Source organism: Rhincodon typus, chromosome 33 (genome assembly GCF_021869965.1).
Source record: "Rhincodon typus isolate 14 chromosome 33, sRhiTyp1.1, whole genome shotgun sequence".
NCBI classification, from domain to species: Eukaryota; Metazoa; Chordata; class Chondrichthyes; order Orectolobiformes; family Rhincodontidae; genus Rhincodon; species Rhincodon typus.
The window spans coordinates 8,950,932-8,975,453 of record NC_063364.1 but is presented as its reverse complement, the minus strand read 5'-3'; the positions used below and the strand labels follow the sequence as shown (position 1 = coordinate 8,975,453).

At 37.3% G+C, this 24,522-nt stretch overlaps 1 protein-coding gene across 8 annotated transcripts in view; it reads right to left on the bottom strand.

Moving 5' to 3' along the window:
• The window catches only part of LOC109921738 (RNA polymerase II elongation factor ELL), an 89,986-nt gene that overhangs the window by 7,483 nt on the left and 57,981 nt on the right, over positions 1-24,522 (bottom strand). For 4 of the 8 annotated variants that reach the window (XM_048615961.1, XM_048615962.1, XM_048615964.1 and 1 more), the window contains exons 4-10: positions 23,608-23,771; positions 21,449-21,714; positions 17,299-17,438; positions 12,159-12,273; positions 10,227-10,728; positions 9,099-9,162; positions 381-552 (exon numbers count right to left, since the gene is read on the bottom strand). In XM_048615961.1, the coding sequence (XP_048471918.1) occupies positions 381-552; positions 9,099-9,162; positions 10,227-10,728; positions 12,159-12,273; positions 17,299-17,438; positions 21,449-21,714; positions 23,608-23,771 (1,423 nt within the window). Of the gene's footprint in view, positions 1-380; positions 553-9,098; positions 9,163-10,226; positions 10,729-12,158; positions 12,274-17,298; positions 17,439-21,448; positions 21,715-23,607; positions 23,772-24,522 lie in introns of those variants that run through there. The other 4 variants (XM_048615963.1, XM_048615966.1, XM_048615968.1 and 1 more) reach the window with 2 other exon arrangements.

The window sequence follows — 24,522 nt, the reverse complement described above, 5'->3', positions numbered from 1 at the left end:
ATGCTGCTTGGCCTGCTGTGTTCATCCAGCTCTACACCTTGTTATCTCAGGCTACTGAATTAACACATTCTACTGGCACAGATAACACCAATGTTACAATATAATTATTAATAAAATCAAATGGGGGCGAGAGAGCAAGCACGACAGGGGTGGCGGGGGGAGTGAGAGAGAAGAGCAAGGGAGAGAAGGGTGAGAGAGACAGAGGGTGAAAATGACGGGTAATTAGCAAGCGGGTGGGGAGGGATTAGAGAGAGGAATTTGGTAGTGAGAGCAGAGGTGATGGGGTAGTGGGTGGGGAGAACTAAGAAGAAGCAAGAGTGTGATGGTAGAGGACTGAACAGCATCAATCTCTGTTAATCAAATAATATGCATTCTCTTACCTTGTAATCCTCTGTTCCCGGGCTAAGTGTTTTGATTTTTGATCCCAACTGCATGAACCGCTCAGTTACACTTCCAATTTTTGCATGAAGATCCCTATATTCACTGTATTCTGCATTGAAGTCATTCCGATAATTCTGGTACAATTCTAAAGATGTAATTGCAGTGTACTTTCTGCAAAAATAATTATATTGTTATCACCAAGTTTCCAAAACCACAGAATTTAAAAGCAATAATTGAATACAAACTGAAAGAAAAACAAAGATTCTTCAATTTTCTGAAACGCTTTGTGGGAAATTTGTTGAAGGACAGATGGGAAAGAAGTCCTAGGATTTCTACCATTTCTTTGATATAATTATGGTGTTTCAATTTATACTAATTTTCACTCGAGAACTTTCAAGTTCTTAACCCATACGATTCAATACATCCCTAATGTGAATGAAATTTTGTCCAGCTCGCTTTTTTTTCTGCTGTACACAGAACATTTGTATCATGTGTAGAATTTTCTCTTGCATTCTGTTCTAACAAAAAAAAATTTCAACATCCAAACTTAAATAAGGAAGCATTTTTTTAAAAAATTAATGCATATATATCCAAAATGTCTTTTTAGAAACAGTAAAAATCATTTCCTTCTCTAACTTTCAAGCAGATATTATTTAACTTAGATTGGAAAAAAATTCTAGGAAATTATTAGAATATAAAAACTAGCAGAATCAGTGAATGCAGCAAAAAAGAAGAAGAATATGTCAGCGAAAATGCAACTTAAAATAGTGGCAAATGGATCAGTGCCAGGGCCACAATTAGTTACAATGTATATGAGTGACTTGGATAAGGAAAGTGAATGAACTATAGCCACGTTTTTGCATGACAAAAATACATGGGAGAGCACGCGGCAAGGATGATACAAAGACTCTGGAGATAAATATAGATAGGTTAAGCGAGCAGACAAAGAATATGGCAGAAATAATATAACGTGGGAAAATGAGAGGTTATGCACTTTTGCAGGAAGAAGAGACGTTCAATAATATTTAAATGGAGAAAGACTGCAGAAAACTACAGAGGCATTTGCAACTCCTCAAACATAAATCATAAAGATCTAGCATACAAGTTCAGCAGTTAATATGGAAGGCAAATGGAATGCTGGCCTTTGTTTCGAAGGGAATGGAGTATCCAAAGAGTCAGATCATGCTAAAACTGTACAGGACACTAGTCATAACAGCTGCAATACTGTAAACAATTTTGTTTTCCTTATCTAAGGAGCAATATACTGACAATGCAGTCAGGCCAGAGGAGGTTCACAAAGTTTATTCTGAGTTTGGAGGAACTGTGTTATGAGGAGATGCCAAGTAAATTGGGTCTGTACTCAATGGAGTTTAGAAGAATGACAGAATGAGGGGTGACCTCCTTGAAAAATACAAAATTCATAGGAATTTGACTGGGTAGATATAGAAAGATCATTTCCCCTTGTGGGAGAGTCTAGGACCAAAGGGCACAGTCTCAGAAAAAAGGTTTGCCGTCCATTTCAGACAGTGATAAGGAGGAATTTCTTTTCTCAGAGGGTTGTTAATCTGTGCAATTCTTTTAGAGCGCTGTAGAGGTTGGGGCACTAAGTATATTTTCCGTGCTGTTATATCTCCATGACTCTAAGGCTGAGATAGACAGATTTTGTAATCAGGAATGATATCGAGGGCTATGGGAAAAAGGCAGGGAACTGGTGTTAAAGATTGTCATCCAGCTACAATCTCATTGAACGGTACAGCTGATTTGATGAACTAAGTGTCCTACTTTTACTCTTACGTCTCACGGTCTTAGTGGATAGGCTGTCTCCAGAAATGTCATATGGTTTTACAAATGACATCAAAATTATGCCCCAAGTATATTTTAGATCATTGTTGAAAAAAAAAATGATAGAACCAGAGGCCAGAATTCTTGAACAGTTTTATGAAGGTACTTGATAAATAAATTTTACTGCAAGTCTATTTTATCTGGTTGAGTTTTGGCATTGGGATTGATGTAACTTTTGTAGAACCGCTTGGCAGTACAGACTTGAATACTTTTGCAAAGAGAGACATTTTGCCAAAACGTTTGGTCTTGTACTCAAGGACAAAATGCCAAATTTGCCACAGATGAAGCAACAAACAGTGAGCTCTTGAAGCTCCCAGATAAATCAAAGGTGACACATATTCATTTACAGGGCCCATTCTCTACAAACAAAAAGGATGGCTAAACCTTTGTGCCTGTTTTGAATTACCCCAGAGTTAGGGAGCCTATAATTCCTGGATGATTTTTCCACAGCAACATCTCAACCAGGGATGACATGTTAATCATTCAGCGCTCTTACACTGCAGTATAAATAATGATCTTTAAAGTTTGGCATTCTTGCATTTCTCCTGACAGGCGCAAGTCAGAAAGCTTAAGGAACACATCTTTATTTTCACCTTTGCAAATACTTATAAAAAGGTAAAAATAATCCCTTTCATCAGAAAGTGTCAGCAGTCTGACTCTGGACCAATAATTATCCCAGGTGAAATAAAATACTACTAGCAAATAAAAACTGAAAGAACTGCAGATGATATAAATCAGAAACAACAACAGAAATTGCTGGAAAAGCTCAGCATGTCTGGCAGCATCTTGGAGAGAAATCAGAGGTTAACATTTTGGGTCGACTGACCCTTCCTCAGAACTAAGAATCACTCGACCCGAAATGTTAACTTATTTTTCTCCACTTATAATACTAGCAAAAATTTTTTTCCTTCTCAGGTGTTGTGCTCCGCTATACCAATGGTTTCCAGTATTCAGTCAAGTGCTAGAATAGCAGTCTGACCAAACATGACATTAGAACCCTCGTTGTAACAACACGTAATACACAACATTGGACTTTAAACCTGCCATTATCCATCTGACAGCTGGACCTATGCTGCTCACCAGCAAAGCAAACTTAATTTCTTAAAAGCTCCAGCAAATCATGCAAATTTCCTTTTTGAATACTTTCCAGTCTATATTTGGAATGAATGAACATTCGGTACTGTATAAATAATAACTGGTTATTTTCTTCCAGCAGGGGTCAGTGGTATAAATATTAACAGTTAATATTGCAAGACAGAACTACCAGCAGATGGCACCAACGTTTGACAGAACAAAGACCCAAAATGACCATTCCAGATTCTAAGCTAACTCAAGGCCAAGCTTTTGTACTGAGGAATATCTAGATCATGTATTCCAGAGAAATGCCCTCAAAACTTTCATCTAGATTTCCCCCCCCACCCCCAAGTAGACTCAATTCCTCGAATTAGCCAGTCAGAACCTGTTACAGGGGTCTATGACAATCATCCTATTCACTTCTGCAAATATGCATCAACCCACTCAATTATGAAACATCAAGAAGTAAATACTTGCTTTCAGCTGAGTTCAGGAAAGTCAACAAAAAAGAAGGAAGTTTAATAAAACAGGATTAAGACAGCCAGTCACTATACAAACCTTCAAGCATTTTAGCAATATAACACAAAATTTAAAATTCCTGAAATTTAAAATCAAGCAGAGTGAATGCTTTTAAAATTAGCCAAAGAAAATCAAAGGCATTACTTCCTTCAAGCATAACAGGAACACATTTTTGCTACTCTTCTAGATATCATTGAACAAAAATATTCAGTTAACATTTCAAAGGCTAAATGTAACTAAGCAGAGAGGTAGCAATTGTATTGGAATTCCCCAATATTCACCCCAAGGGCACTTTCCTCATTTCCCTATTGCACTAGTAATCCAGAACCCCTGGTTAATGCTCTGGGAACATGGTTTTGAATTCCACCATGATGGAATCATGAAATTTTAAATCAATAAAAATCTGGAATATCTGAAAAGCTAGCCTAATGGTAACCACTGTCGACGGTCGTAAAAAAAAAATATCTGGTTCACTAGTGTCCTTTAGGGAAGGAAATCTGCCATCCCTAACTGATATGGCCTCCACGTGACCCCAGATCCACAGCAATATAGGTGGCTGTCACCTACTGTCTGGGCCATAAATGCTGGCCTGACCAATGATCACATTCCATGAATGAATAAAAAACACAAATGCATTTGTCCATCTACATGAGGACACTACGACATAAGTGTCCCTTAATGTCCAAAGTCGAGGATAACTCTAATGCTCTCCCTCACCAAAATCCTCAGAAGTAATAACATCTTGAGAAAATGCACCACCACTAGAATGCATGCCTCAACTTTAATCCTAACCATCTCATTGTAACATATAGGCACAAGGAGGATGGATTGTGTACAAAGGCATCCTGCAGTCAGTGAGAAGGATGGTAGCTATAGGGTAAAAAGACATATCCTCCATCAATAAGTATGCAAAAACATCTTCAAATGGATCCCTTGACATTCACAAAGTAAAGATTCAGGATCAGGCCTGTGACTTCTTTCATGTAGTCAAAAGTCACACAACCAACAGGTTTATCTGAAATCACGAGCTTTCAAAGTACTGCTCCTTCATTATGCAAACAAGACACAAGAAAAAAAAATGAAGGGAAAGCTACAACATACTAGAAAGCAAAACTGAAAAAAAATTGCACATCATCTGCAATGTGAAAGATAGAACATAGAACATTACAGCGCAGTACAGGCCCTTCGGCCCTCGATGTTGCGCTGACCTGTGAAACCAATCTGAAGCCCATCTAACCTAAACTATTCCATTATCATCCATAAGCTAAGCTATAAAGTTTTGGCTGCATAACCCTTAAGGCCACTTTGTCACTTAGCATGTAGCTTGGCAGATTCAGGACACTGATTGAAGCACTGTAGTGCCATTCCTTCATCCTACTGGTATGGGTATCTCAGCAGAACAGTGCAAGCAGTCTTGATGATTCTGACTAGTACTATCAGATGAAGCTATACAGTGACAAGGAATCTCACCTGTTGAATTGCTTCTGATACAGAGGCCAAGTCAGGCTTATTCATTACCATAAAACTGAAACCTCCTAGGCCCTCTGATTTCTGCCTGACATCCCACTTTCTTAGCCCATCTAACCTGGGAACCTTCCATCGAAAGAGATAAGTATTCCAAGCCAGTAGCAAACTTTGCAATGGAAGAAATTAGCTACAGGTAATTAGACCCTGCAGGGAGCTCTGTCTGAGATCTTGAAAAGCTCAACTGGGTGAACATAGGCAAACAATGTTTGAGTACCTACTCCCGACTGTAGTCATTTTGCTATTAGCTAACATAGATAGTTTAACGGAGTCACCTTCAACACAAATTAATTGTACCTAATGTCATGGCAGCAAGACATTTAAATATAGTTGGTTGCATCTTACACAGTGTACCTTTATATGTCATGCCTTGGTCTCACTGAGGCTGCCAATTACCTTTGAGTGGACATGAAAATTGAATAGAACTAAGGAGGGAATTGGAAAGCAGACCAATCTAAAAAGACTAACCAATACCAACAGCCTTTTATTCAGCTGTACAGAACAGTGAATCAAAGGCTATAAAGGAGTCAGTTCCCAAGAGAGTTTTACACTTTGATTACTTCTCACTTGTGCTCATTTGCCTCTCCTCTTTGCAATCTGTAACGACATCTGTAAAGACAAGATAAAGTTTTAAACCCCTTCAGGCTTAAAAGCAGAGAAGACTCACTGATCAATATGAACCCAAGGACCATACAGTCATACAGCACAGAAACAGGCTCTTTGGCCCAAACAGTCCATGCCAAACATAATCCCAAACTAAATTAGCCCCACCTGCCTGCTCCTGGCCCATATCCCTCCAAACCTTTCCTATTCATGTAATTGTAATTGTACCCACATCCACCACTACCTCAGGAAGTTCATTCCACACACAAACCATCCTGTGTAAAAAATTGGCCTCATGTCTTTTATTAAATCTCTCTCTTCTCAGCTTAAAAATGTGTCCCCTAGTCTTGAAGGCCCCATTTTAGGGATAAGCCAACTACCATTAACCTTATCTATACCTCTCATTATTTTAAAAACTTCTAGAAGGTCACCTCTCAACCTCCCACACTTCAGTGAAAAAAAGTCCCAGACTATCCAGCCTTCCTTTATAACTCAAACCTTCCATACCCAGCAACATCCTGGTAAATCTCCTCTGAACCCTTTCTAGCTTAATAATATTCTTCATCAATTGGGCGACCAGAACTGGACACAGTATTCCAGAAGGGGCCTCACCAATGAAGGTAAGCGTGCCAAAGGCCTTTTTAACCACTGTTTCTATACGTGACACAACTTTAAAAGAATTATGTACCTGCACCCCTTAATCCCTCTGTTCTACAACACTAATCCAAGCACCCACCATTAACTGTATAAAGCCCTACCCTTGTTTGTTGTATCAAAATGCAATACTTCACATTTATCCAGATTGAACTCTATCTACCATTTTTCAACCCATTTGATCAAGATCCCTTTGTAATCTTTTTGGTGTTGCCCACAAATTTATTTACCAGCCTTCTATATTCTAATCCAAATCATTTATATAAATGATAAAAAAAGAGGACGCAGAACCAATCCCTGCGGAACACCACTGGTGACAAGCGTCCAGTCCAAAAAGCAATCCTTCACCGCCACTGTCTCCTGCCATTAAGCCAATTTGTTGAAACAGAGTCATTGAAACCATCAGCACAGAAGGTGGCCATTTGGCCCATCATGTCTGTGCTGGCTGAAACACATGCATCCAGTTTAATCCCAAAAGCAATTTGCACAGAATCACCAGTTTGGTTGCACAGGAATGTAACAACAGTATTCAGCCTCACGGAGTTTGTCCATCATTCAGCAACATCACCAATGCTCAGTTCGTCAGATCTATTTAGTTCCCTGATCTCCCATTTCCAGTGATACCCTTACCTAACTAAAAAAAACTCTCTCGTCCTCAGCCTCAAATTCCAATTTTCAAATTTTCCCAATTGATCCAAGCCTTTTTGGGGAAGATAGATCCAGTTTACCACTACTCTTTGACAGGAAGATTGATCATCAAGCAGTGATTTAATTGATGCCTGCAGGAAAACCTAGTCCTACAATTGAAGAATAATTGATGACAGATGCAATTAGTTGATGCCAAATCTCTTGCATTTATCTGGGCTATCAATGGCACAATTTTAAATTGCAATTTGTACAGGACATTGATGAGGCCACTTTTAGAGTACTGTGTACAATTCTGGTTATCCTGTTGTAGGAAGAATATTATCAAATTGGAGTGGGTTCAGGATGTTGCCAGGACTGGATGGTTTGAGTTATATGGAGAGGCTGGGTAGGATGGAACTTTTCTCACTGGAGCACAGAGGTTTACAAGGTCATGGGGGTTTGGATAAGGTGAACAGCAAAAGGTCTTTTTCTTAAGGTGGGGAAGTTCAAAACTAGGGGGCATATATTTAAGGTGAGAGGAGAAAGATTTAAAAGGGACCTGAGGAGCAACTTTTTCATGCAGAGGGTGGTTCGTATGTGGAATTAACTGCCAGGGGAAGTGGTAGATGAAGGTACATACGCCATTTAAAAGATATTTGGATAAGTACACGAATAGGAAAGGTTTAGAGGGATATTGGCCAAATGCAGGCAAATGGGACTAGTCTAGTTGGGAAATTCGGTTGGCATGGTCAAGTTGGACCAAAGGATCTGTTTTCATGCTCTGTGACTCTGCGATTCTATGACCAGATAAGGAAATGACAACTCATGGAATATAAATACGTCTTCCCTTGAGGTTTAAATTAGCAAAATGCATTACTCAGCTGGTGGATCTTTAAATGGTCATTACTATATAAAATCTCTACCTCTGCTCAAGTCTCTAGCTAATCAAGCCACTAGGGAAAGCAAGACAGTCATATCAAGAACAACAATGGATGGCAACGTGAACAACTGTTACAGGAATAAATCCCATTTGATGAAATTCTTTAAGCAAGACAACCCGGTCTACGAAACCTCTGGATATCAATTGAAAACAGGCGACACAAGTCTTCAAAAACTAAAATTTAAAAATAAACTAATATTGCCACACAGTAAACATCTAGGAATTTGAAAGAGAAACCAAAACTTGCTAGAAATGGGGATATTTCCACTTGTTAGTCATTGCAAAATCTAAGAAAGAAGAGTTATTAAATGATTCCAGAACAAGGCTGCACTACAGAATGGGGGAGGAGGCCTCAACCCTGCTTTTATATTTTAAAACAGCAGTATCTCTGGGTGTGTCTTTCTTTCGTCCTCCTTCATGCAGATAAGCAAATGATCAACTTACTGCCATTTTCAAAACGCACTGCAAGATAGTATAGGTAGCGTGTAAAGTAACCCACCGTTCTGGATGAAAGAACAATTGCATAGATTTGCTGCTCACTCAAGGCAGTGATGTTTTGTGGAATGGTCTGCTCTAAGTTAATTTGGAGTGGACCTACAAAAGTCAAATTGTCTTCTCTGCTGCCAACATCAAATTTAATACAGGCATTTGAATCTTCCACCTTCAAACCTATCAATTACGCTGCATTTTGGCATTTGGCTTGTCAATAGTATAGAGTTCCTGCTGAACTGTGAGTAACAATGCAGCTAAGACACCATAGTATAAAACTAGGGAAACTTTAGTGTGCAGATCAAAAGCCTTTTATATTTTCAGTCTGTCAGATATATCATTGTCAACATGCATTAGTGTACAGATAGAAAGCAACAGCAGCTTCACTAAATATAGCAATTTCCTAATGCAAATTTTTTTTTTTTACTGAATTAAAACTACTCACAATAAATAGTCAGGCATTTCCACTGTTGAACTAGCGGTTGCAGATGTATTTGTGGTTTCATGCTCTGTAGATAAGATCATACAGGTTACTTGACTATCTAAAATACTAAATGTCAATGGACCTTACTAATTGCCTTTAGTAATTACAAGGCTTTTTTTGGTAATAGACATTGGCAACAATCTATAATCAATTTCTTTTAAAGACTTCACTGGCATCAGATGCTTGGGTTATTGGATCTTCATAGCTATTTATGGCCAGTAATCAACAAAACAAAAAAATCTTTGGCACGTTGTATATATGGCTAATAGCATATGCACTTCACTGCACCTGCCATGTTTCACAGAACCTTAGGCACGATATTTGAACAGCTAAGGTAGCTGAAAATAAGAGTAATTAATCTCTTCTATTATCAAACCTACAGAAGAACATACAGATTTGTACTGCTATATTAAACAGTATATTTTTCTAAAACGTACAGTAAAAATTAACACTTTATAGTTAATCTCATTTCATTAGTTAACTCAAAATCATGACTCAGGTTTCACTTACAATTACATGCTGATGACAGCTCCTGTCACTGTTGTTGTGATGCACAATTAATACAGGTTTAATGGGTTCTGCCCTTCTCAGATGAAACTATATTCATCAACTCCGTTCAACCCCAACCACTTTTCTTTGCTCTCCTTCCTATTATTGAGCAGTGTTTAATTATGCCCTCATTGTTGGCTATGGCCTCTGACTTCTAGAAACACAGGAATAGGAATAGGCCATTCAGCCCCTCTAGTCTCTTCAGCCTTCAGTTAGAAAAAAGCAGCTCCAATCTCAGTTGCACGTACTCACCTTGGCTCTATATTCCTTAATACCATTCCCTAACAAGACCTATTTTCTAGAGTAGCTTCATCAGCACAGAGATGCAGGACTGGGAGGAAGCAAACACTTATCAAGAGCTACGTGAAACTCTCTACATTTAAAGTTGTAATGAGAAGTGTCAAAATCACCTCTACAAGAGTCATAAAGTTACTAATACCACTTTCTAATCATTCATCCATAGTGACTGCTATGTTGAGGACTCAGACACTGCAAAAGGTAGGAGCATCATAATTTCAAAAACTCTAACATAAAGGTTACCTTCGTTAGTCTCTTCATGCAGTTTTCCAACCTGATGTATTGGACTTTCTTTTCGCCACGTTCTTACTTCAGATCTTGTATGTTCTCTCACATTTTCTTTGTGTTTTTTAGATTTTTTTTTATAGTGACTAGCAGAGAGCTCCGCACTCTCTCTCAGAGGATAAGCTGTCTGTTCTAAACTCGCCTGTGCAACCTGGTTCCTAGGGTTACCAGTAGTATCCCTTTTGCTTTTGAATTCTGTGTCACTTCTGCTTAAGTCACTTTTTGAAGAATTGTTGCACTTTTTAAATGTTTCATTAAACTCATTTGGACACCCAGGCAGCGAAGTGTGGGTCTGCTGGAACTCGGTTTTAACAGTTACACAGGAATTTGCTGTGGCAGTAAGGCATACTGAACGAGGATGTTGTCCATTTGAAACAAGCTGCAGATGATCCTTGGACTGGAATACTTTACTTCTTTTGTTTGTGTGCGAATCTATCCGCTCCAAAGGCACTGGTCTTTTCTGGAAGAAAGGCACATCTTTTTCAAAAAGTGAACACAGCTGCAATCCTTTTACTACAGCAATATAATATTTCATGTAGTCAGTGATAGCAGCCCTATAATATTTTTACTGGCACCATATGCAAGAGAGACAGTTTACATGTCGGCCTTCTTGACCCAACTTCATTAGGCTTTTTGTAGCAACCACAATTTAATTTTGCAGTTATGAGTTTACGATGGGATGTCAATGATGCACAAGACATTTTTTATGTTCTGAATTTAATGAACAGCTGCTCCTCACGATAATGGTGCCAGCTAGCAGCAATATTTTCCCCCATATTCTCATAACATTATCAAGAGATCCGCAATTTAACAATATGAAGTTTAAACAATAAATACTTCCAGTTTCAACTTTGGCCAATTTAAAGTTCAATCATAAATCACCGAAATCCGGGTTAAAAACAGAAAATGCTGGAGAAACTCAGCAGGCCTGGCAGCATCTGTGGAAATATTCAGTTAAAATTGAGTCCAATGGCAAGTACCATTCATGTGGTGAGATCTAAGTTTAATGAACACACTAGCTTAAATACCACTTTTGAAAGTATTCAGTTGCTTAACTTAATTGTAATAGATGAGGGGGAAGGTGCCAAGAGAGGGCAAAGGACATTGGACAGTCAAAAAAAATGTTCAGCTTTAGCCAATTTTAATGCCTGATGTGAACAGGTGTCTAGATGCATTGAATTTTACAATAAATATAAACTTAAGAAAGTTGAATTTTAATCTCTAAACTGTGAAATCTGCAAAATGTTGGGCTTATTGGTTTAGATTAGTTTTAGCTTAAATATTGGGCCAACAACAACAAAAGCAATAACATTCCTGCAACAAAGCCAGTCAAATACCACAAAGACTTTCAAAATCCAGACATACCATCAGTCAAAATTCCTCGATTGATTGTCATATCTGACAGTCTGAATATGCCCGCATTAGTAAATTCGGACACTGCACTGCAGAAATTAAAAGCTTAGATTGCAAGAGTTATGGAAGACAGCCCCAAAAGACCCATCCTGTAACCACCAAAAACAATTGCATCCTTATTCAAGTCAAATACCTTCAATTTCTATCATGCATTTCCTTCCAATCAAACTGTTATCCTATGCCTTTTCAACCTCATCCATTTACACACACACGTATACACACTTACACATACATATAGCTCATTTATACTTTCACATTAAATCAAAGCCAAACTCCATGTTTGTCCAGTTTCAAAGATATCCCAGTTCTCAATAAAACATCACATATTAACACTAAGGAAACTTGAACAAGGCAACCATTCTATTAAAATCAAAAAGAGCTCCCCAATATCCAAACCATATATTTTAGTTGCTGCAGACAGGTTATGCAGGAAATTACTGAAATGACATAAAAACAATCATAAATTTGACTTTATACCATTAAAGCATTCTTGACAGGGCTGGATTGTGGTGAAGATTCCCCTGAGGACTTCTGGAATGGAGAACTGAGTTGTGAACTCTTGGTCTGACTGGAATGAGATGGTTGCCGCTTCCTACAATAAGGAGACATTGGTTACAGCGAGTATACAAAGATGTCTCAGCTCATGCCTAGAATGCTATTGCCTTGCAAACAGTATCATCCATATAGACTTTAAGTGAACTACAATTTTCTTCCTATTCCTTAAATTACTATTTTAATAAAGATTTGGAACGTGTGCATACGTGCACAAAAGTTAGTTTTTGAGAATGTCAGCTGTATATACTTGCACATCTTAAACCTTTTGTCAATCATTATCATATTTTTGCTCAAGTAAGTTTTGTTCGCAATAAGTTAGTTCTTTATCTGTTACTAAAGGAACCTGGCTGATTTGTTTCTGATATTGTGCTAGATTGATATATAATGGTCTATAGGACTACTATCAGACTGTGTATAATAGCAAGTGCATATACATACACACACTGACAATGGTATACAGACACATAATACTACATATTGCAGTGTGCATATATGTATATAAAACATATATAAATCGGTTTGTATTTATATATAATATGCATATCCCACACAATTGGCAATAGCACTGTTTAAATTCAAACTTTAAGGGTTGGGCATGGAAAGCCATCAGTTCACTCCTCCCAATTCAGGCTTAATAGTGCACAATTTATCCTTCTACATAATTACTCTGAAATGGTGAACTTCAGCAAAGACAAATTGACAAAACTACTGAAGCCATTATCGGATGTGCCAAATGCGGTGAATGGATTTTTTGGAATTGCGTTCTCAAATGAATATGATAAAATTAACATTTCACCATAATAAACGGATGTTATGATTATAAAAGCTAATAAACAACATGCTTTGCATAAACAGAAATATTTAAATTTTAAAATGATTACTGACTAACATGATGGGATGGGTTTCAGATTGTTGAGAAATTAAAGAGAAGGAAATTAATGATACTGAGATTTATAATTATCACAAATTATAAATAATGGAAATATATCAGAGGACCTGGGACTGCAAACGTAGCTCAAATGTTCAAGACAGCAGCTAAGAACACATTGAGTATAGGTCAGTTAGCCTACCAGCATAGTAGGAAAGAATAGAAGACATTGCACAGGATACTGTAAATGAAAATGAGTAGTACAGATAAATACAGTTTTAGAATTAAATGGCCATGCCTAGCAAACCTATTGGAAATGTCTGACAAGCTAACTAGACTACAGAACCTGGATAACCCAATTAATAGAGTATACCTGGATTTTCAAAAGGTATTGAACAATTCTTCATGCAAAATTAGTAAGGAAGACTATTGCTGTTCAAATAGATCAGCTGTTTGGATAGTTTAGCGCCCAAAAAATGTTGTGTTTACAACGGCAATACAAACAACATCAAAACGTCAAGAAAAATCAAATCACTCATGAGAATAGGTTGAATACATCATAAATTGTTTCAACTAAACCTACTCAAACTATTAATCTAAAATGTAACAAATATTAAAGGATGTATTTTGTGTCAGCATCTGCTAGTTTGAAGAAACCGGTAATTTCTGGCATTACTCACAGCACAAAAAGACCTTGAATTTGGGGATATCAATAAGGAGAACAAACAGGATGACCTCCATTGGAATTGGTAAATACTGCATTGGCACAGTCAAGGAATGCTCTTTAGATTGAAACTAAGGCCCACTGCCACAGAGAAAAGTTCATTCTGTATTCATGCATGCTGAACCCACACTAGGAGTGCTTGGTGTTGACACTGGGTAACTAAAATGGAAAACTGCTCCATTTCCTAGTGCTAGTAACCCTCACTTTTATATGCATAAACTTTACTAAACAGTTAAAAAAAAAAAGAAATTCTGAGCATTTACTGTTTAGTCACACCCGTAAAAATCTTCAAAAATGTTTACTTTGTGTATTTAGTATTCAAGTTAACAAACCATATATGCACAAGCAAGCAAGAAAACAGGCAACAAATAACTGTTAGCTACACAGGCCAGATGCTAATACAAAAATTTCTTAATACTTAATGGAAAGATTTACTGTTAAAAAAAAGGATGAATCTGGGAGTGAGACTGTGGGGAACGTGCACTAATTGCATGTTTTGGTGGTATACCTTATAAAGCAACAGGACAACTAATACAACTAATGTGAACACACAGAGATTTACTCAATCCGAATTGTAAATGTCTGCATTTTGGTTTTTACTGGCTAAGTAAACTGACCTGATCTTACATGTTCCAATTAACATTCTGTTAAGAATTTATTGAGGATTTGAGGAAGCCCAGACAGGAAAACTTTCAGAAGTAGTGCACCCTATCTCACACATGTTCAACAACAATTTTGGGTGTTCAGTGTTACCCACTGACACATCTTTACTGAATTGACTGAGATCTAAGAAAGCAGACTGTCTTAAGTATTCTCACCAGATCCAGACAAACACAAATTACTATAGGAAAGTCTTCCGGGTATAAAGCTTTGCAGGTTTTCTGGTAAAGGGGACTTTTACAGTAAATAAAGCAGTTTGCTAACCACAGATACTGGAAAGTCCCAGGCATGAGATTTTAAGAACTGTAATTCAACCACAGAGCCTACTGATAGATATAAAAGGCTTTCATCTGCAAAAACACCAGACAGACAAAAACATGTGAACTATAAGTCCACATTCTTGATGACTCAGATATTTTGGCATAGTTTCTGACTTCCCTGTATTTTGATTGCGGATGCTGGATATACAAGAAACTAGAGAGTTATACAGTTAGTCCTAAAACTAGAAGTATTCGTAACTAGAACTAAGAGTACTACAAGCATTTCATGACCATCTTTCACAATTCAGTATACTAAATTTCTGGAGATTAAACAAGATAGCAACTTCAATTACTTAAGCTTTTAAATTAAGAAACCTTATAGTACTTTAACAATACATTTGACTTTTGTACCAAAGATAGAGATGGACAAAAGACAGAAAACTTTCCTGAGTGCTTCTAGATCTTTAAAGGAGGTAAAATTATTTGACGTGTTAATTTGACACAATTTAAACTAGCTTAAAATTCAGACAACTTCATGTACTTCATAACTTGTAGTTTGTCAATTAACCAAAACAAAGGCATTCACATTTCAATGGAAAAGCTCAGCAAGACTGGCAGCAACTATGAAGAGAAATCAGGCTTCATGTTTGGAGTCTGGTGACCCTTCCTCAGAACACTTCTGCAGACTTGCTCAGCTTTCCCAGAAACTTCTGTTTTTGATTCTGACTTGTAGCATCGGCAATTCTTTTGGTTTTTATTTACATTTCAATGGTTAAGCAGAGTTGCATTTTACATTTGTGCAGTTTCATCAGCTGTGTTGTTATTTTGTAAGGTATACCATCAAGTTGGTGGAGCTGGTTAGCTCAGTCAGCTGGATGGTTCTGTGCAGCTCAGAATAATACCAACAGCATGAATTTGATCTGATTGAAAAACAAGTCAGGACAAAGCATCAGCTGGAGAGGAGGATGGAGAGAGAGAAGGGAAAGGAAGGAAGAAGCGGAGGGAGAGAGGGGCCTGTCTCCTGGAGCCCAATCACATGGCCAGTTAAGGACCCTACCTGCTTCGACTACTATTTTATCAGTGGATGGGGATCACTGTTGGAGAGACAGCCATTAAATCCTTGCAGCCTTTGGGATGAAGTACAGATGGACTGAGAGCAATAGAGATTTACAACACAGAAACAGACACATTGGTCCAACGCATCCATGCCAACCAGATATCCTAAGTTAATCTAGTCCTATTTGCCAGCATTTGGCCCGTATCCCTCTAAACCCGACCTATTCGTATGCCCATCCAGATGCCTTTTAAATATTGTCATTGTACCAGCCTCCAGCACTTTCTCTGGCAGCTCATTCCTCTGCGTGAAGTTGCCGCCCCTTTTAAATTTTTTCCTTCTCACCTTAAACTTTTGCCCTCTAGTTTTTAGACTCCTCTTCCCTAGGGTAAAGGCCTTGACTATTCACCCCGTCCATGTCCCTTCTTGGCATACAGAGGAATCCCATTGCTGATAATGGTAATTGCCTTAGCAAAAGATGTATTGTCTATCTTGGGTCTTGCTAGCTTCTGCTTTCAGCCTTCAGGGACATGGCAGGGTGATCTGGTACTTCTGCAAAAATCCAGACCCTCTTGGTTTTCAAAAAACGTCCTGCTTACATTAACGGGTCAGAATTCAGTGTATTTATTTTGAACAAAGTACTACCATGTAGTTAATCTAAATAACTATTAGTAAATTTTGTATTTTTAAGGCTTATAAAGTGCACTGTTGGTGAGAATCTGTGACAAAACACAAGATGGAAGGTAAATGTACTATTCAAAATAATTGAGTTTGCCAGTTTCCTTGGTTAATGGCGATGTTTCCAGACTACTCACTGTTTGTTTAGTTGTTTGAATGAATTCTTAGCTTTTCTTCATGTTCTGACTTCACCTTTTAAACTGATTAATTGCTGTTCATTGATATTTTGTCAATATGAATTGTATCTGGATGTGACAAATCAGTTTGTATTTTTTGAAGCTGTTTGATCAATAATAATAAGCTTTTTGACGTCATGACACAGACCAGTTTAAACACAGCTTCACTATAGCAGTATAGTACAATGAGTTACAATACTATATCAGTCATTTTAAATGAGCATTTCATATCAGTTAGTGTAAATAATCTAATGGGAAGTACAGTCAGTGAGTTCCCATGAGATTACCCAAGCATAGTCTGGATAGGACATCTATTTGCAAAGTGGAACTGTGGCTAGTCCGGTCAACGCCTCTAATTAATCTCTACATATATCTAGGTAAAGCACTTCACTGCTCAGGACTACACCAGTGCGTTTCAAGTAGATATATTTGGAGATTAATTATTATTGGTGGAAATATATGTAGATTGGCACTTGCTTATAAATCCTAGACTTCTGGTCTAGGTAAAACTAAGGCCTGAAATCCTTGCACAAAATAACTGATTTTCTCCTTTTCCTCCAAAAAAACTTTTAACATTTTTCAGTAGGAGCTGCAAAGTATGAGAAAAGTGTTTGCAATGCAGATTTATGTAATCATAATTACATGAATGTCAACCTTATTAGGTGTCTTCGAATCAACTGTTTTTCTTCATCACTATAACCAGGCCAATCCTGTTGAATTTCCTTGTAGAGCTCATCTTTTAGTGTATAGCTGTTGTTGTCCTTTACATTTACCTTTGCTACCTGGACAGAGAAAATAGTATGTACGGTCAGAACTAAATAACCAAACAGCAAGTTGAATCCAAGACAGGATTTGACACCATAATGCCATCTTAGTTGAAAGTTGGTGCACGCATGGATGGTTGGAGAAAAAAAAAGTCATGTAAAATAGGATGTATTTTTACTGCTACATAGTGAACTTCCAGTGTTATCTTGTCAGTTTCAACAGAATAGGTGTTACAACAAAACTTAAGTTTTACTTTTACTTTATTGCAAATAAACAAGTGCATTCTTAGAACACAAAAACATTTTCATGCTGTGTAAATTAACTGCAACATTGGACAAAAAAAAAAAAACTTACTTCATGCTGAAATCATAATTTCCAAGGTAAAACTGTACTGCAGCAAACTTCTCATTATATAATCCTGATCTTTGAATTTGGATATTTCTATAAATGAGTATTATGATGTATTTGAGTCAGTTATGAGTACACATTTAAGGTCACAGATATCAAATGGCAAGGTCAAGAGTTACTTTTTACACAGTTATTCGGACATGAAGTGCCAATTCGGGAACACAGAGTAAATGTCTGCAAGCCTGACCACATCATTGAAATAGTGCTGTTGGAAGAGCCTCAGACTGGAGAAAGGTCTCTGGTTCAATTCCTGGTTTCAGCAATAAACAATTTAAAAAAAAAAAAGAGTCTGGTGGTGCAATGGAAATGTCACTATTTCCGAGCCAGGAGGCCCAGATTCAAGTCCTACCTGCTCTAGGGGTGTGTAATAACATCTCTGAATAGATGGATTAAAACGAAAACTAATGTCAACTTTATATCCTGCTACAGAATCCAGAGTTTCAGCTGTCAGATGTAATAAATTCCATAATCCCTTAGCATGCATGCTCAACTTGACACAATATTCATTTACAAGTCAACAAGTTTTAGCACATCTAAGGTATTTAAAATAAAAGGAGCTTAAACAGTTTTATGATATACTTTGCAAGACTGCTTGACTCAAAGCAATGAAATGTCTCTCTGTTGTCAGCACAATCCAAAGTTCTGATAAGACATAGTAATCACTCATTTTAATGCAATATTAAAAAAAGTAAATTTTAGTGCCATAATTAGGCTATACTGTGTACACTTATAATGCACACTTAAGGCTTTATAATGGAATGTACTGCATTATTTACACCAGTTGAAACACTTCTGTAGCAGGTCCTAATCTGAAAGCAAGCTCTCAAGTTATTATTCACTAATTCCCTAAAGCGAGTGATAGATGACTTGGGAGCACAAGATAATGTAGTAAATATTGCATCTGGTTGATTTTAAAAACAGTAAAATGAGCTAAAAACTGATTTTCAAGATAAAGGGGGCCACTGCGTATTGTCAGCCAATTATGCTACATCTTGATTACATACATTCAAGCATGCTCTTCTCTTTCAACTACCTACCATTAATTGGCCATTTATGTCACAGCTGTTTGTGGCATTCTGCACAAGTCAGCTGCTGTATCTGCCTACAAAACATCAGACTATATTTCAAAATAATTAATTGGATGTAATGGCCCAAGATGCATTATATAAATGTAACTTGCTCTTCCACACCATTATGCAATATCTATTTTATTAAAATTTTTTTAAAAAATGCTGTCTGACCTGCTGTGCTTTTCCAGCTCTACATTTATTGACTTTTTTTTAAAAAACATTTTTCTGACTATAGACATTGATTTGCGTGTAAAGATAGCGCCTAAGTAATTTTTCTGAAAGCACTGATAACAAACCATGACAAAAAATGATTAAGTGCTTACAGTGCCATTCTAATTAAAATAATACAAACAGATATAGTTTTTAAATTTTAACTAGGATTGTCAATGCTGAATGTTGACAGAAGCTGTGTAGCCGGAAGTAAATCTTGCAGTTGGAAGTGCATGTCCTGAATAAACTGTTTAGTATGTATTTGAATTTAGATACTCCATATGGCATAATTGTCATCTAACAGTTGGCAGATGCTGTATAATAAACAACTTCATTTTACGAAAATCTGTATATGAAATGGGTTCCACCAGAACACCAGAACAATAGAAAATACAAGCTTATTCTAATAGGTCCTGCATGCTTTCAGATGTTCAATGATTCATTTAAGCAATATTTCAGTTTTCAAAGTTACCTCAGAAATATTGTAGTATTGTTGTTCAGACCTAAAAAAAAATTAAAGTACCAAATGCACTCTGATATATACAGATCCTGATGCAAAAACAAGTCAACCTGCAAAAGCATCAGTTACACAGGTGAGATAATCTGCTGTGTTTCAATATTAAGCTTTTATACAATGCTCTGCATATTCTATTACTTTTCTGTGACATGGAGACAGTGATTGGACATTTGGTATATTCTCAGACCAATTAGAAGCAAACTATTTACATTCCTTCTCTCAAAACTTTACAAGCTGTTTTTTATTAATGACGGTTCCCAAAGAGTCATGTATGATTTTCTGTTGTTCTGCAATGTACTGCAGTCAGTCAATCTGATCCTAATGTAATGCTGACAATGCAAATATAACACTGCTCAAGTGCGAACAATATACTCAATGCAATACATAAAACTTAAAGCAATATAAACTGTCACAGGACCTGAAAACAAAGAATTGTTTGTACAAAGATGAATCCAACTGAAATCATCTCCAATAATCACTCAGGATGGATATCTATTGATTTGAGTTGTTGAATCTGTACAGTGCATACACTCAAGATGAATGACATGTCTGCTATTCCTCTAAATATAGTGGGATACATGGTCGGTGCGGACGACTCGGACCAAAGGGTGTTTCTGTTGTGTATGACTCTGACTCTTATAAAGCACCTTCCTCAGTAAATTTTGCTCCACACATGAATCAATCTTCTAACATGACTGATGGCAGTTTCTTCCCATCTTTAAATACGAGCAAAGAACAATAAAAGATACTTTTTGCAGTAAGAGTAACAATCTTGGAAACAAGGAGAGAAGAAAAAAAAGGAGGCAGGAATTAGCAACGGACACTGGGACTTGCAGAGCTGATTTGGAGACAAGGCGCAGTGATGAATTGCCAATATTAAGACCTGAATTCAGGGCCGAAGAACAATGTTTTGGCTGTAAGTAGGAGCCTGCCACTTGCTCTGGTAGCAGAAGGATTTCCCTAGAACTACTTAAAGCAGTGGATTAGACAGGTCAGACAAAGGGATTTCCTTGAGCAGGGCTGCCAGCAGAAAGAAAACACTGCTTTGACAGTAGCAATTAATCCGTTGAGTGAAGCTAAAAAACCTAAGAGAGGGTTCACACCAGACAGCAAGTTTGTGAGGTAACAGATGCCATTTGCATTGAAGAATCGAATGTTGCTAAAATATTCCTATTGGCAAGGAGTTTCTTCCTCCAGGTTATATTCCCTTTGAAATTAATTTGTGTTAATTAATTATATGATCTACCAATTAGCAACTTGTTTTTTTCACTTAAGGCTTCTTAATAGCATGTCAGCATGTCTGTAACTTCTGAAAATAGATTTCAACTAAACTCTTACTCAGTTTCACCAGAGCACCTGCCTCTCAAGAGGTGATGCAAGCAGCTTTGTAACATTGTAAAGCATCTAGAAGAACTATATGAACAAAATATAAACATACTAATTGGTCCAGCCACAAGAATCAGTGAGTGCATTTTAAATATTTAAAGTTAACTATATGTTTCAGTTTTATAAACTGAAAGGTTTCAAAGGCTGAATTTACTAAACACTCAAAAAGGTTGGATGAGCTTTAAAAGAAAAACAAAAATAAGTTTCAAAGTGGCATACGAGATCAACCACAAAGCAATCTGTTCCACAAAATCATGAGACCCCAAAATGTATCAGGAAATTGAGAAGCAAGTTAGCGTTTGTGACAATCTTATCAAAATAGATTCAGTAATAGCACAGAGTGACAAACAGAATATTGTGTTCCACTAAATAGTTGTTCATCTTAATGCCAGGAAAGGCACCATAGAAATTCAAGTTCTATCTTTGCTTTTCTCACCTGCTCCAATACAGAAGACAGTTCCGTTTTGTCCTTCGGATTTGCTTTCTCTCTCTCCAACCATAGAAGCAGCTCAGGCTTTTTATAGGGCTTCAAAGCTAAAAGATGGATGAGGCGATCTTTAAGAGGTCTTTGGGTAACTGTACTGATACAGTTTTTCTTCATTCCAAAGCTTGGATTCATGGTAGGAGAGGGTTTTCGAAGTGGAATGCCATCTCCAGCAGGACTTACTGTTTGCTTTCGAAAATGGACTGGCTTTCGCACACCTAGGAGACAAAACTGGATTTTAAAGGCTGTAAACAGGCGTTCTTGACATCAAAGGGGGAAGATAACAATGGCTAGGTGTAACAATAGGTTACTGACTCAACTCACTTACCACCAACAGTATCATACAACACTTACCCTGTATACTTGCGTAAAAGCCAATATTTTACGCCAAATATCATAGGGTCAATTTTTACAACAGTAACAGGTATGCTTGTCTTGGGTTACACTGAACAGACAAGGTGATTGTTCATGATTAGAAAGCCGAGATATTGCCGAAATAATTAAAATAGTTATCAACTCTTTATAAAATGTAGCTGAGGTTTATTTGATAAAATTTTCAAACACATTCTTTTGCTCAATATTCTTAACCATACGCTGCTGCAAAGGACAAAAAACCTACAATACAGCTCTAGTACATTTTACAAACATATTGTTCCTGTGCTACAGTTTTGGAGTGATAGATCAGTGAGCTCAACTTCTACACACGCATTACACAAAAGTTCCAGACAACAATAACTCCTTAAATAAAAACCGAAAGAACTGTGGATGCTGTAAATCAGGAACGAAAACAGAAGTTGCTGGAAAAGCTCAGCAAATTCTAGCATCATCTGTGAAGAAAAAAGTCAGAGGTAATGTTTCGGGTCCGCTGCGGAAGGGTCACCGGACCCGAAACGTTAACACTGACTTTTTTTCTTCACAGATGCTGCCAGACCTGCTGAGCTTTTCCACAACTTCTGATTTTGAACATTAACTCCTTTCTTAGAAAGAAAATCAATCAGCATTTATAATCTTGGCCACTAACTCATCACGATGATTATTTGTGTACTTTCTATGATAACTACTTTTTTTTGTTGTTTTTACCCACGTTGAGAAGTATTTGATTGGTTTCACAGTTGCCCTTCTAAATGTAGTCCAAGTAATTAATGCAATGCTTCTTTATTTTCAACTCTAAATACCCTCCAGTTCTGGAAGTTTTGGGGTTACCTCCTGAAAAACTAAGGTTGCCATGTATACAAAGTACATGAAAAATATACTTTGGTCAAAGCATCACAGTTGCTAGATATTTTGGAAATTTCATGTATGATACAGTTTGAGCAAATTACATCCAATCGCCCAGCTCTCTCATAACCTGCAATTATTTTTGTTGCTCTAATTTATGCAGCAACTGCTCAGCAAATTAACTGGACAGCACTGCCAAAGCACACAGCATTTGCCAATAAGGAAAAAGTCCAACAATCATAACTGTATTCTGTAAGTTGGACATAGATTATAAAGAGACTATTTTGTCACAGGTCTTCAGTTTCCAGAACGAAGCTGCACTAGCTCTGATGTGAAGGTTGAATAAATAAAATGCAATTAGAGCATATTTTACTCTATATATTTCAGTAACTAATTTATTTGGGAAGCCACTAACAACGTTTCATTATGTGGAAATTCATACATTTATAAATGTACATGATAAAATAGAATAGGAAATATTTAATCAAAAAATGTATATTGGTCGTCACAACAGGAATTTTTAAGAAACATGCTACAACTGAAATATTGTGATCAGGCACAATTTAGTTTTCCACCAATTTCCCAAGTTAGAGAGTCAGCAAGAAATCACAAGGGTATATTTCTGCAGGAGAGAAATTATTAGACCAGCTGAGTCTGTGGTTACAACAGGCACGTTTTGTTGAATTACGAATATAAACAGTTTCTTTATAATTATTCATGGGAGGTGGACATTGCTGGCTGGCCAGCATTTATTGCTTATCCATAGTTGCCCTTGGAGAAGGTGGTAGTGAGCTGCCTTCTTGAACCATTGCAGTCCATGCACTGTAGGTCAACCCACAAAGCCCTTAGGGAGAGATTTACACATGATTATTACGTGTGTGTGGTTTCTATACCTTGACATGATGAGTCTGGTTTAATTTCTATAGTTGTTCGACTCCATGACTCCTTTTCTACTTGTGACACCCGTTCTCGAGTCATCTGGTAAGAGTCATCAGTGGCACAAACTGTGATTTTATCCTGAATACTCCCCAGGCAGTCAAGTTGATCTTTTTCGAAACTGGTTTAAATAAAAGCAAAACAAATTCAAGATTCAAAAAAATTTCCTTTGACACGTATTGACCGCATGCAAAATATACTATGTTCATTCTGTAAGAAAACAAAAATTGATGCAATTTCTAATCTATTTTTGAAATAATAATTTGAAGACATGCATGCACACTGAACCATTACAAAATAGAAATTTCTCAAAGAGACGTAACTGTATTTTAATCTTATACTGGACCTATGTCTCTTAAGACAGTGTTTAGGGTGTGGGAATGCAGAGCCTGGAGTTGGGGTGGATGGAGACATTCAGGATTGTTACTTAGATAGAAATTGGGTGTATGTACAAGGGCAGGAGATTTTGGCTATAGGTAATGATGAATATTTGAGGAGCTGGTGAAAATGGGCCAGCTTCCCATGTTTCCCAATCCCTAACAACATTCTGCACCGTAATACATGTTCTTGATTCATAAGGGGATGAACAGTTTGGGGACAAGCAGGTGAATGGGGTTGAGAAGTATATCAATCATGGCAGTGCATGGAGTACAGTCATTCGGAAGTCATGTTGCGGCTGTACAGGACACTGGTTAGGCCACTTTTGGAGTACAGCATTCAATTCTGGTCTCCCTGCTATACAAAAGATATTGTGGAACTTGAAAGGGTTCAGAAAAGATTTACAAGGACTTTGCCAGGGTTGAAGGGTTTGAGCAAGAGTGAGAGGCTGAATAGGCTGGGGCTATTTTCCCTGGAGAGTTGGAGGCCAAGGA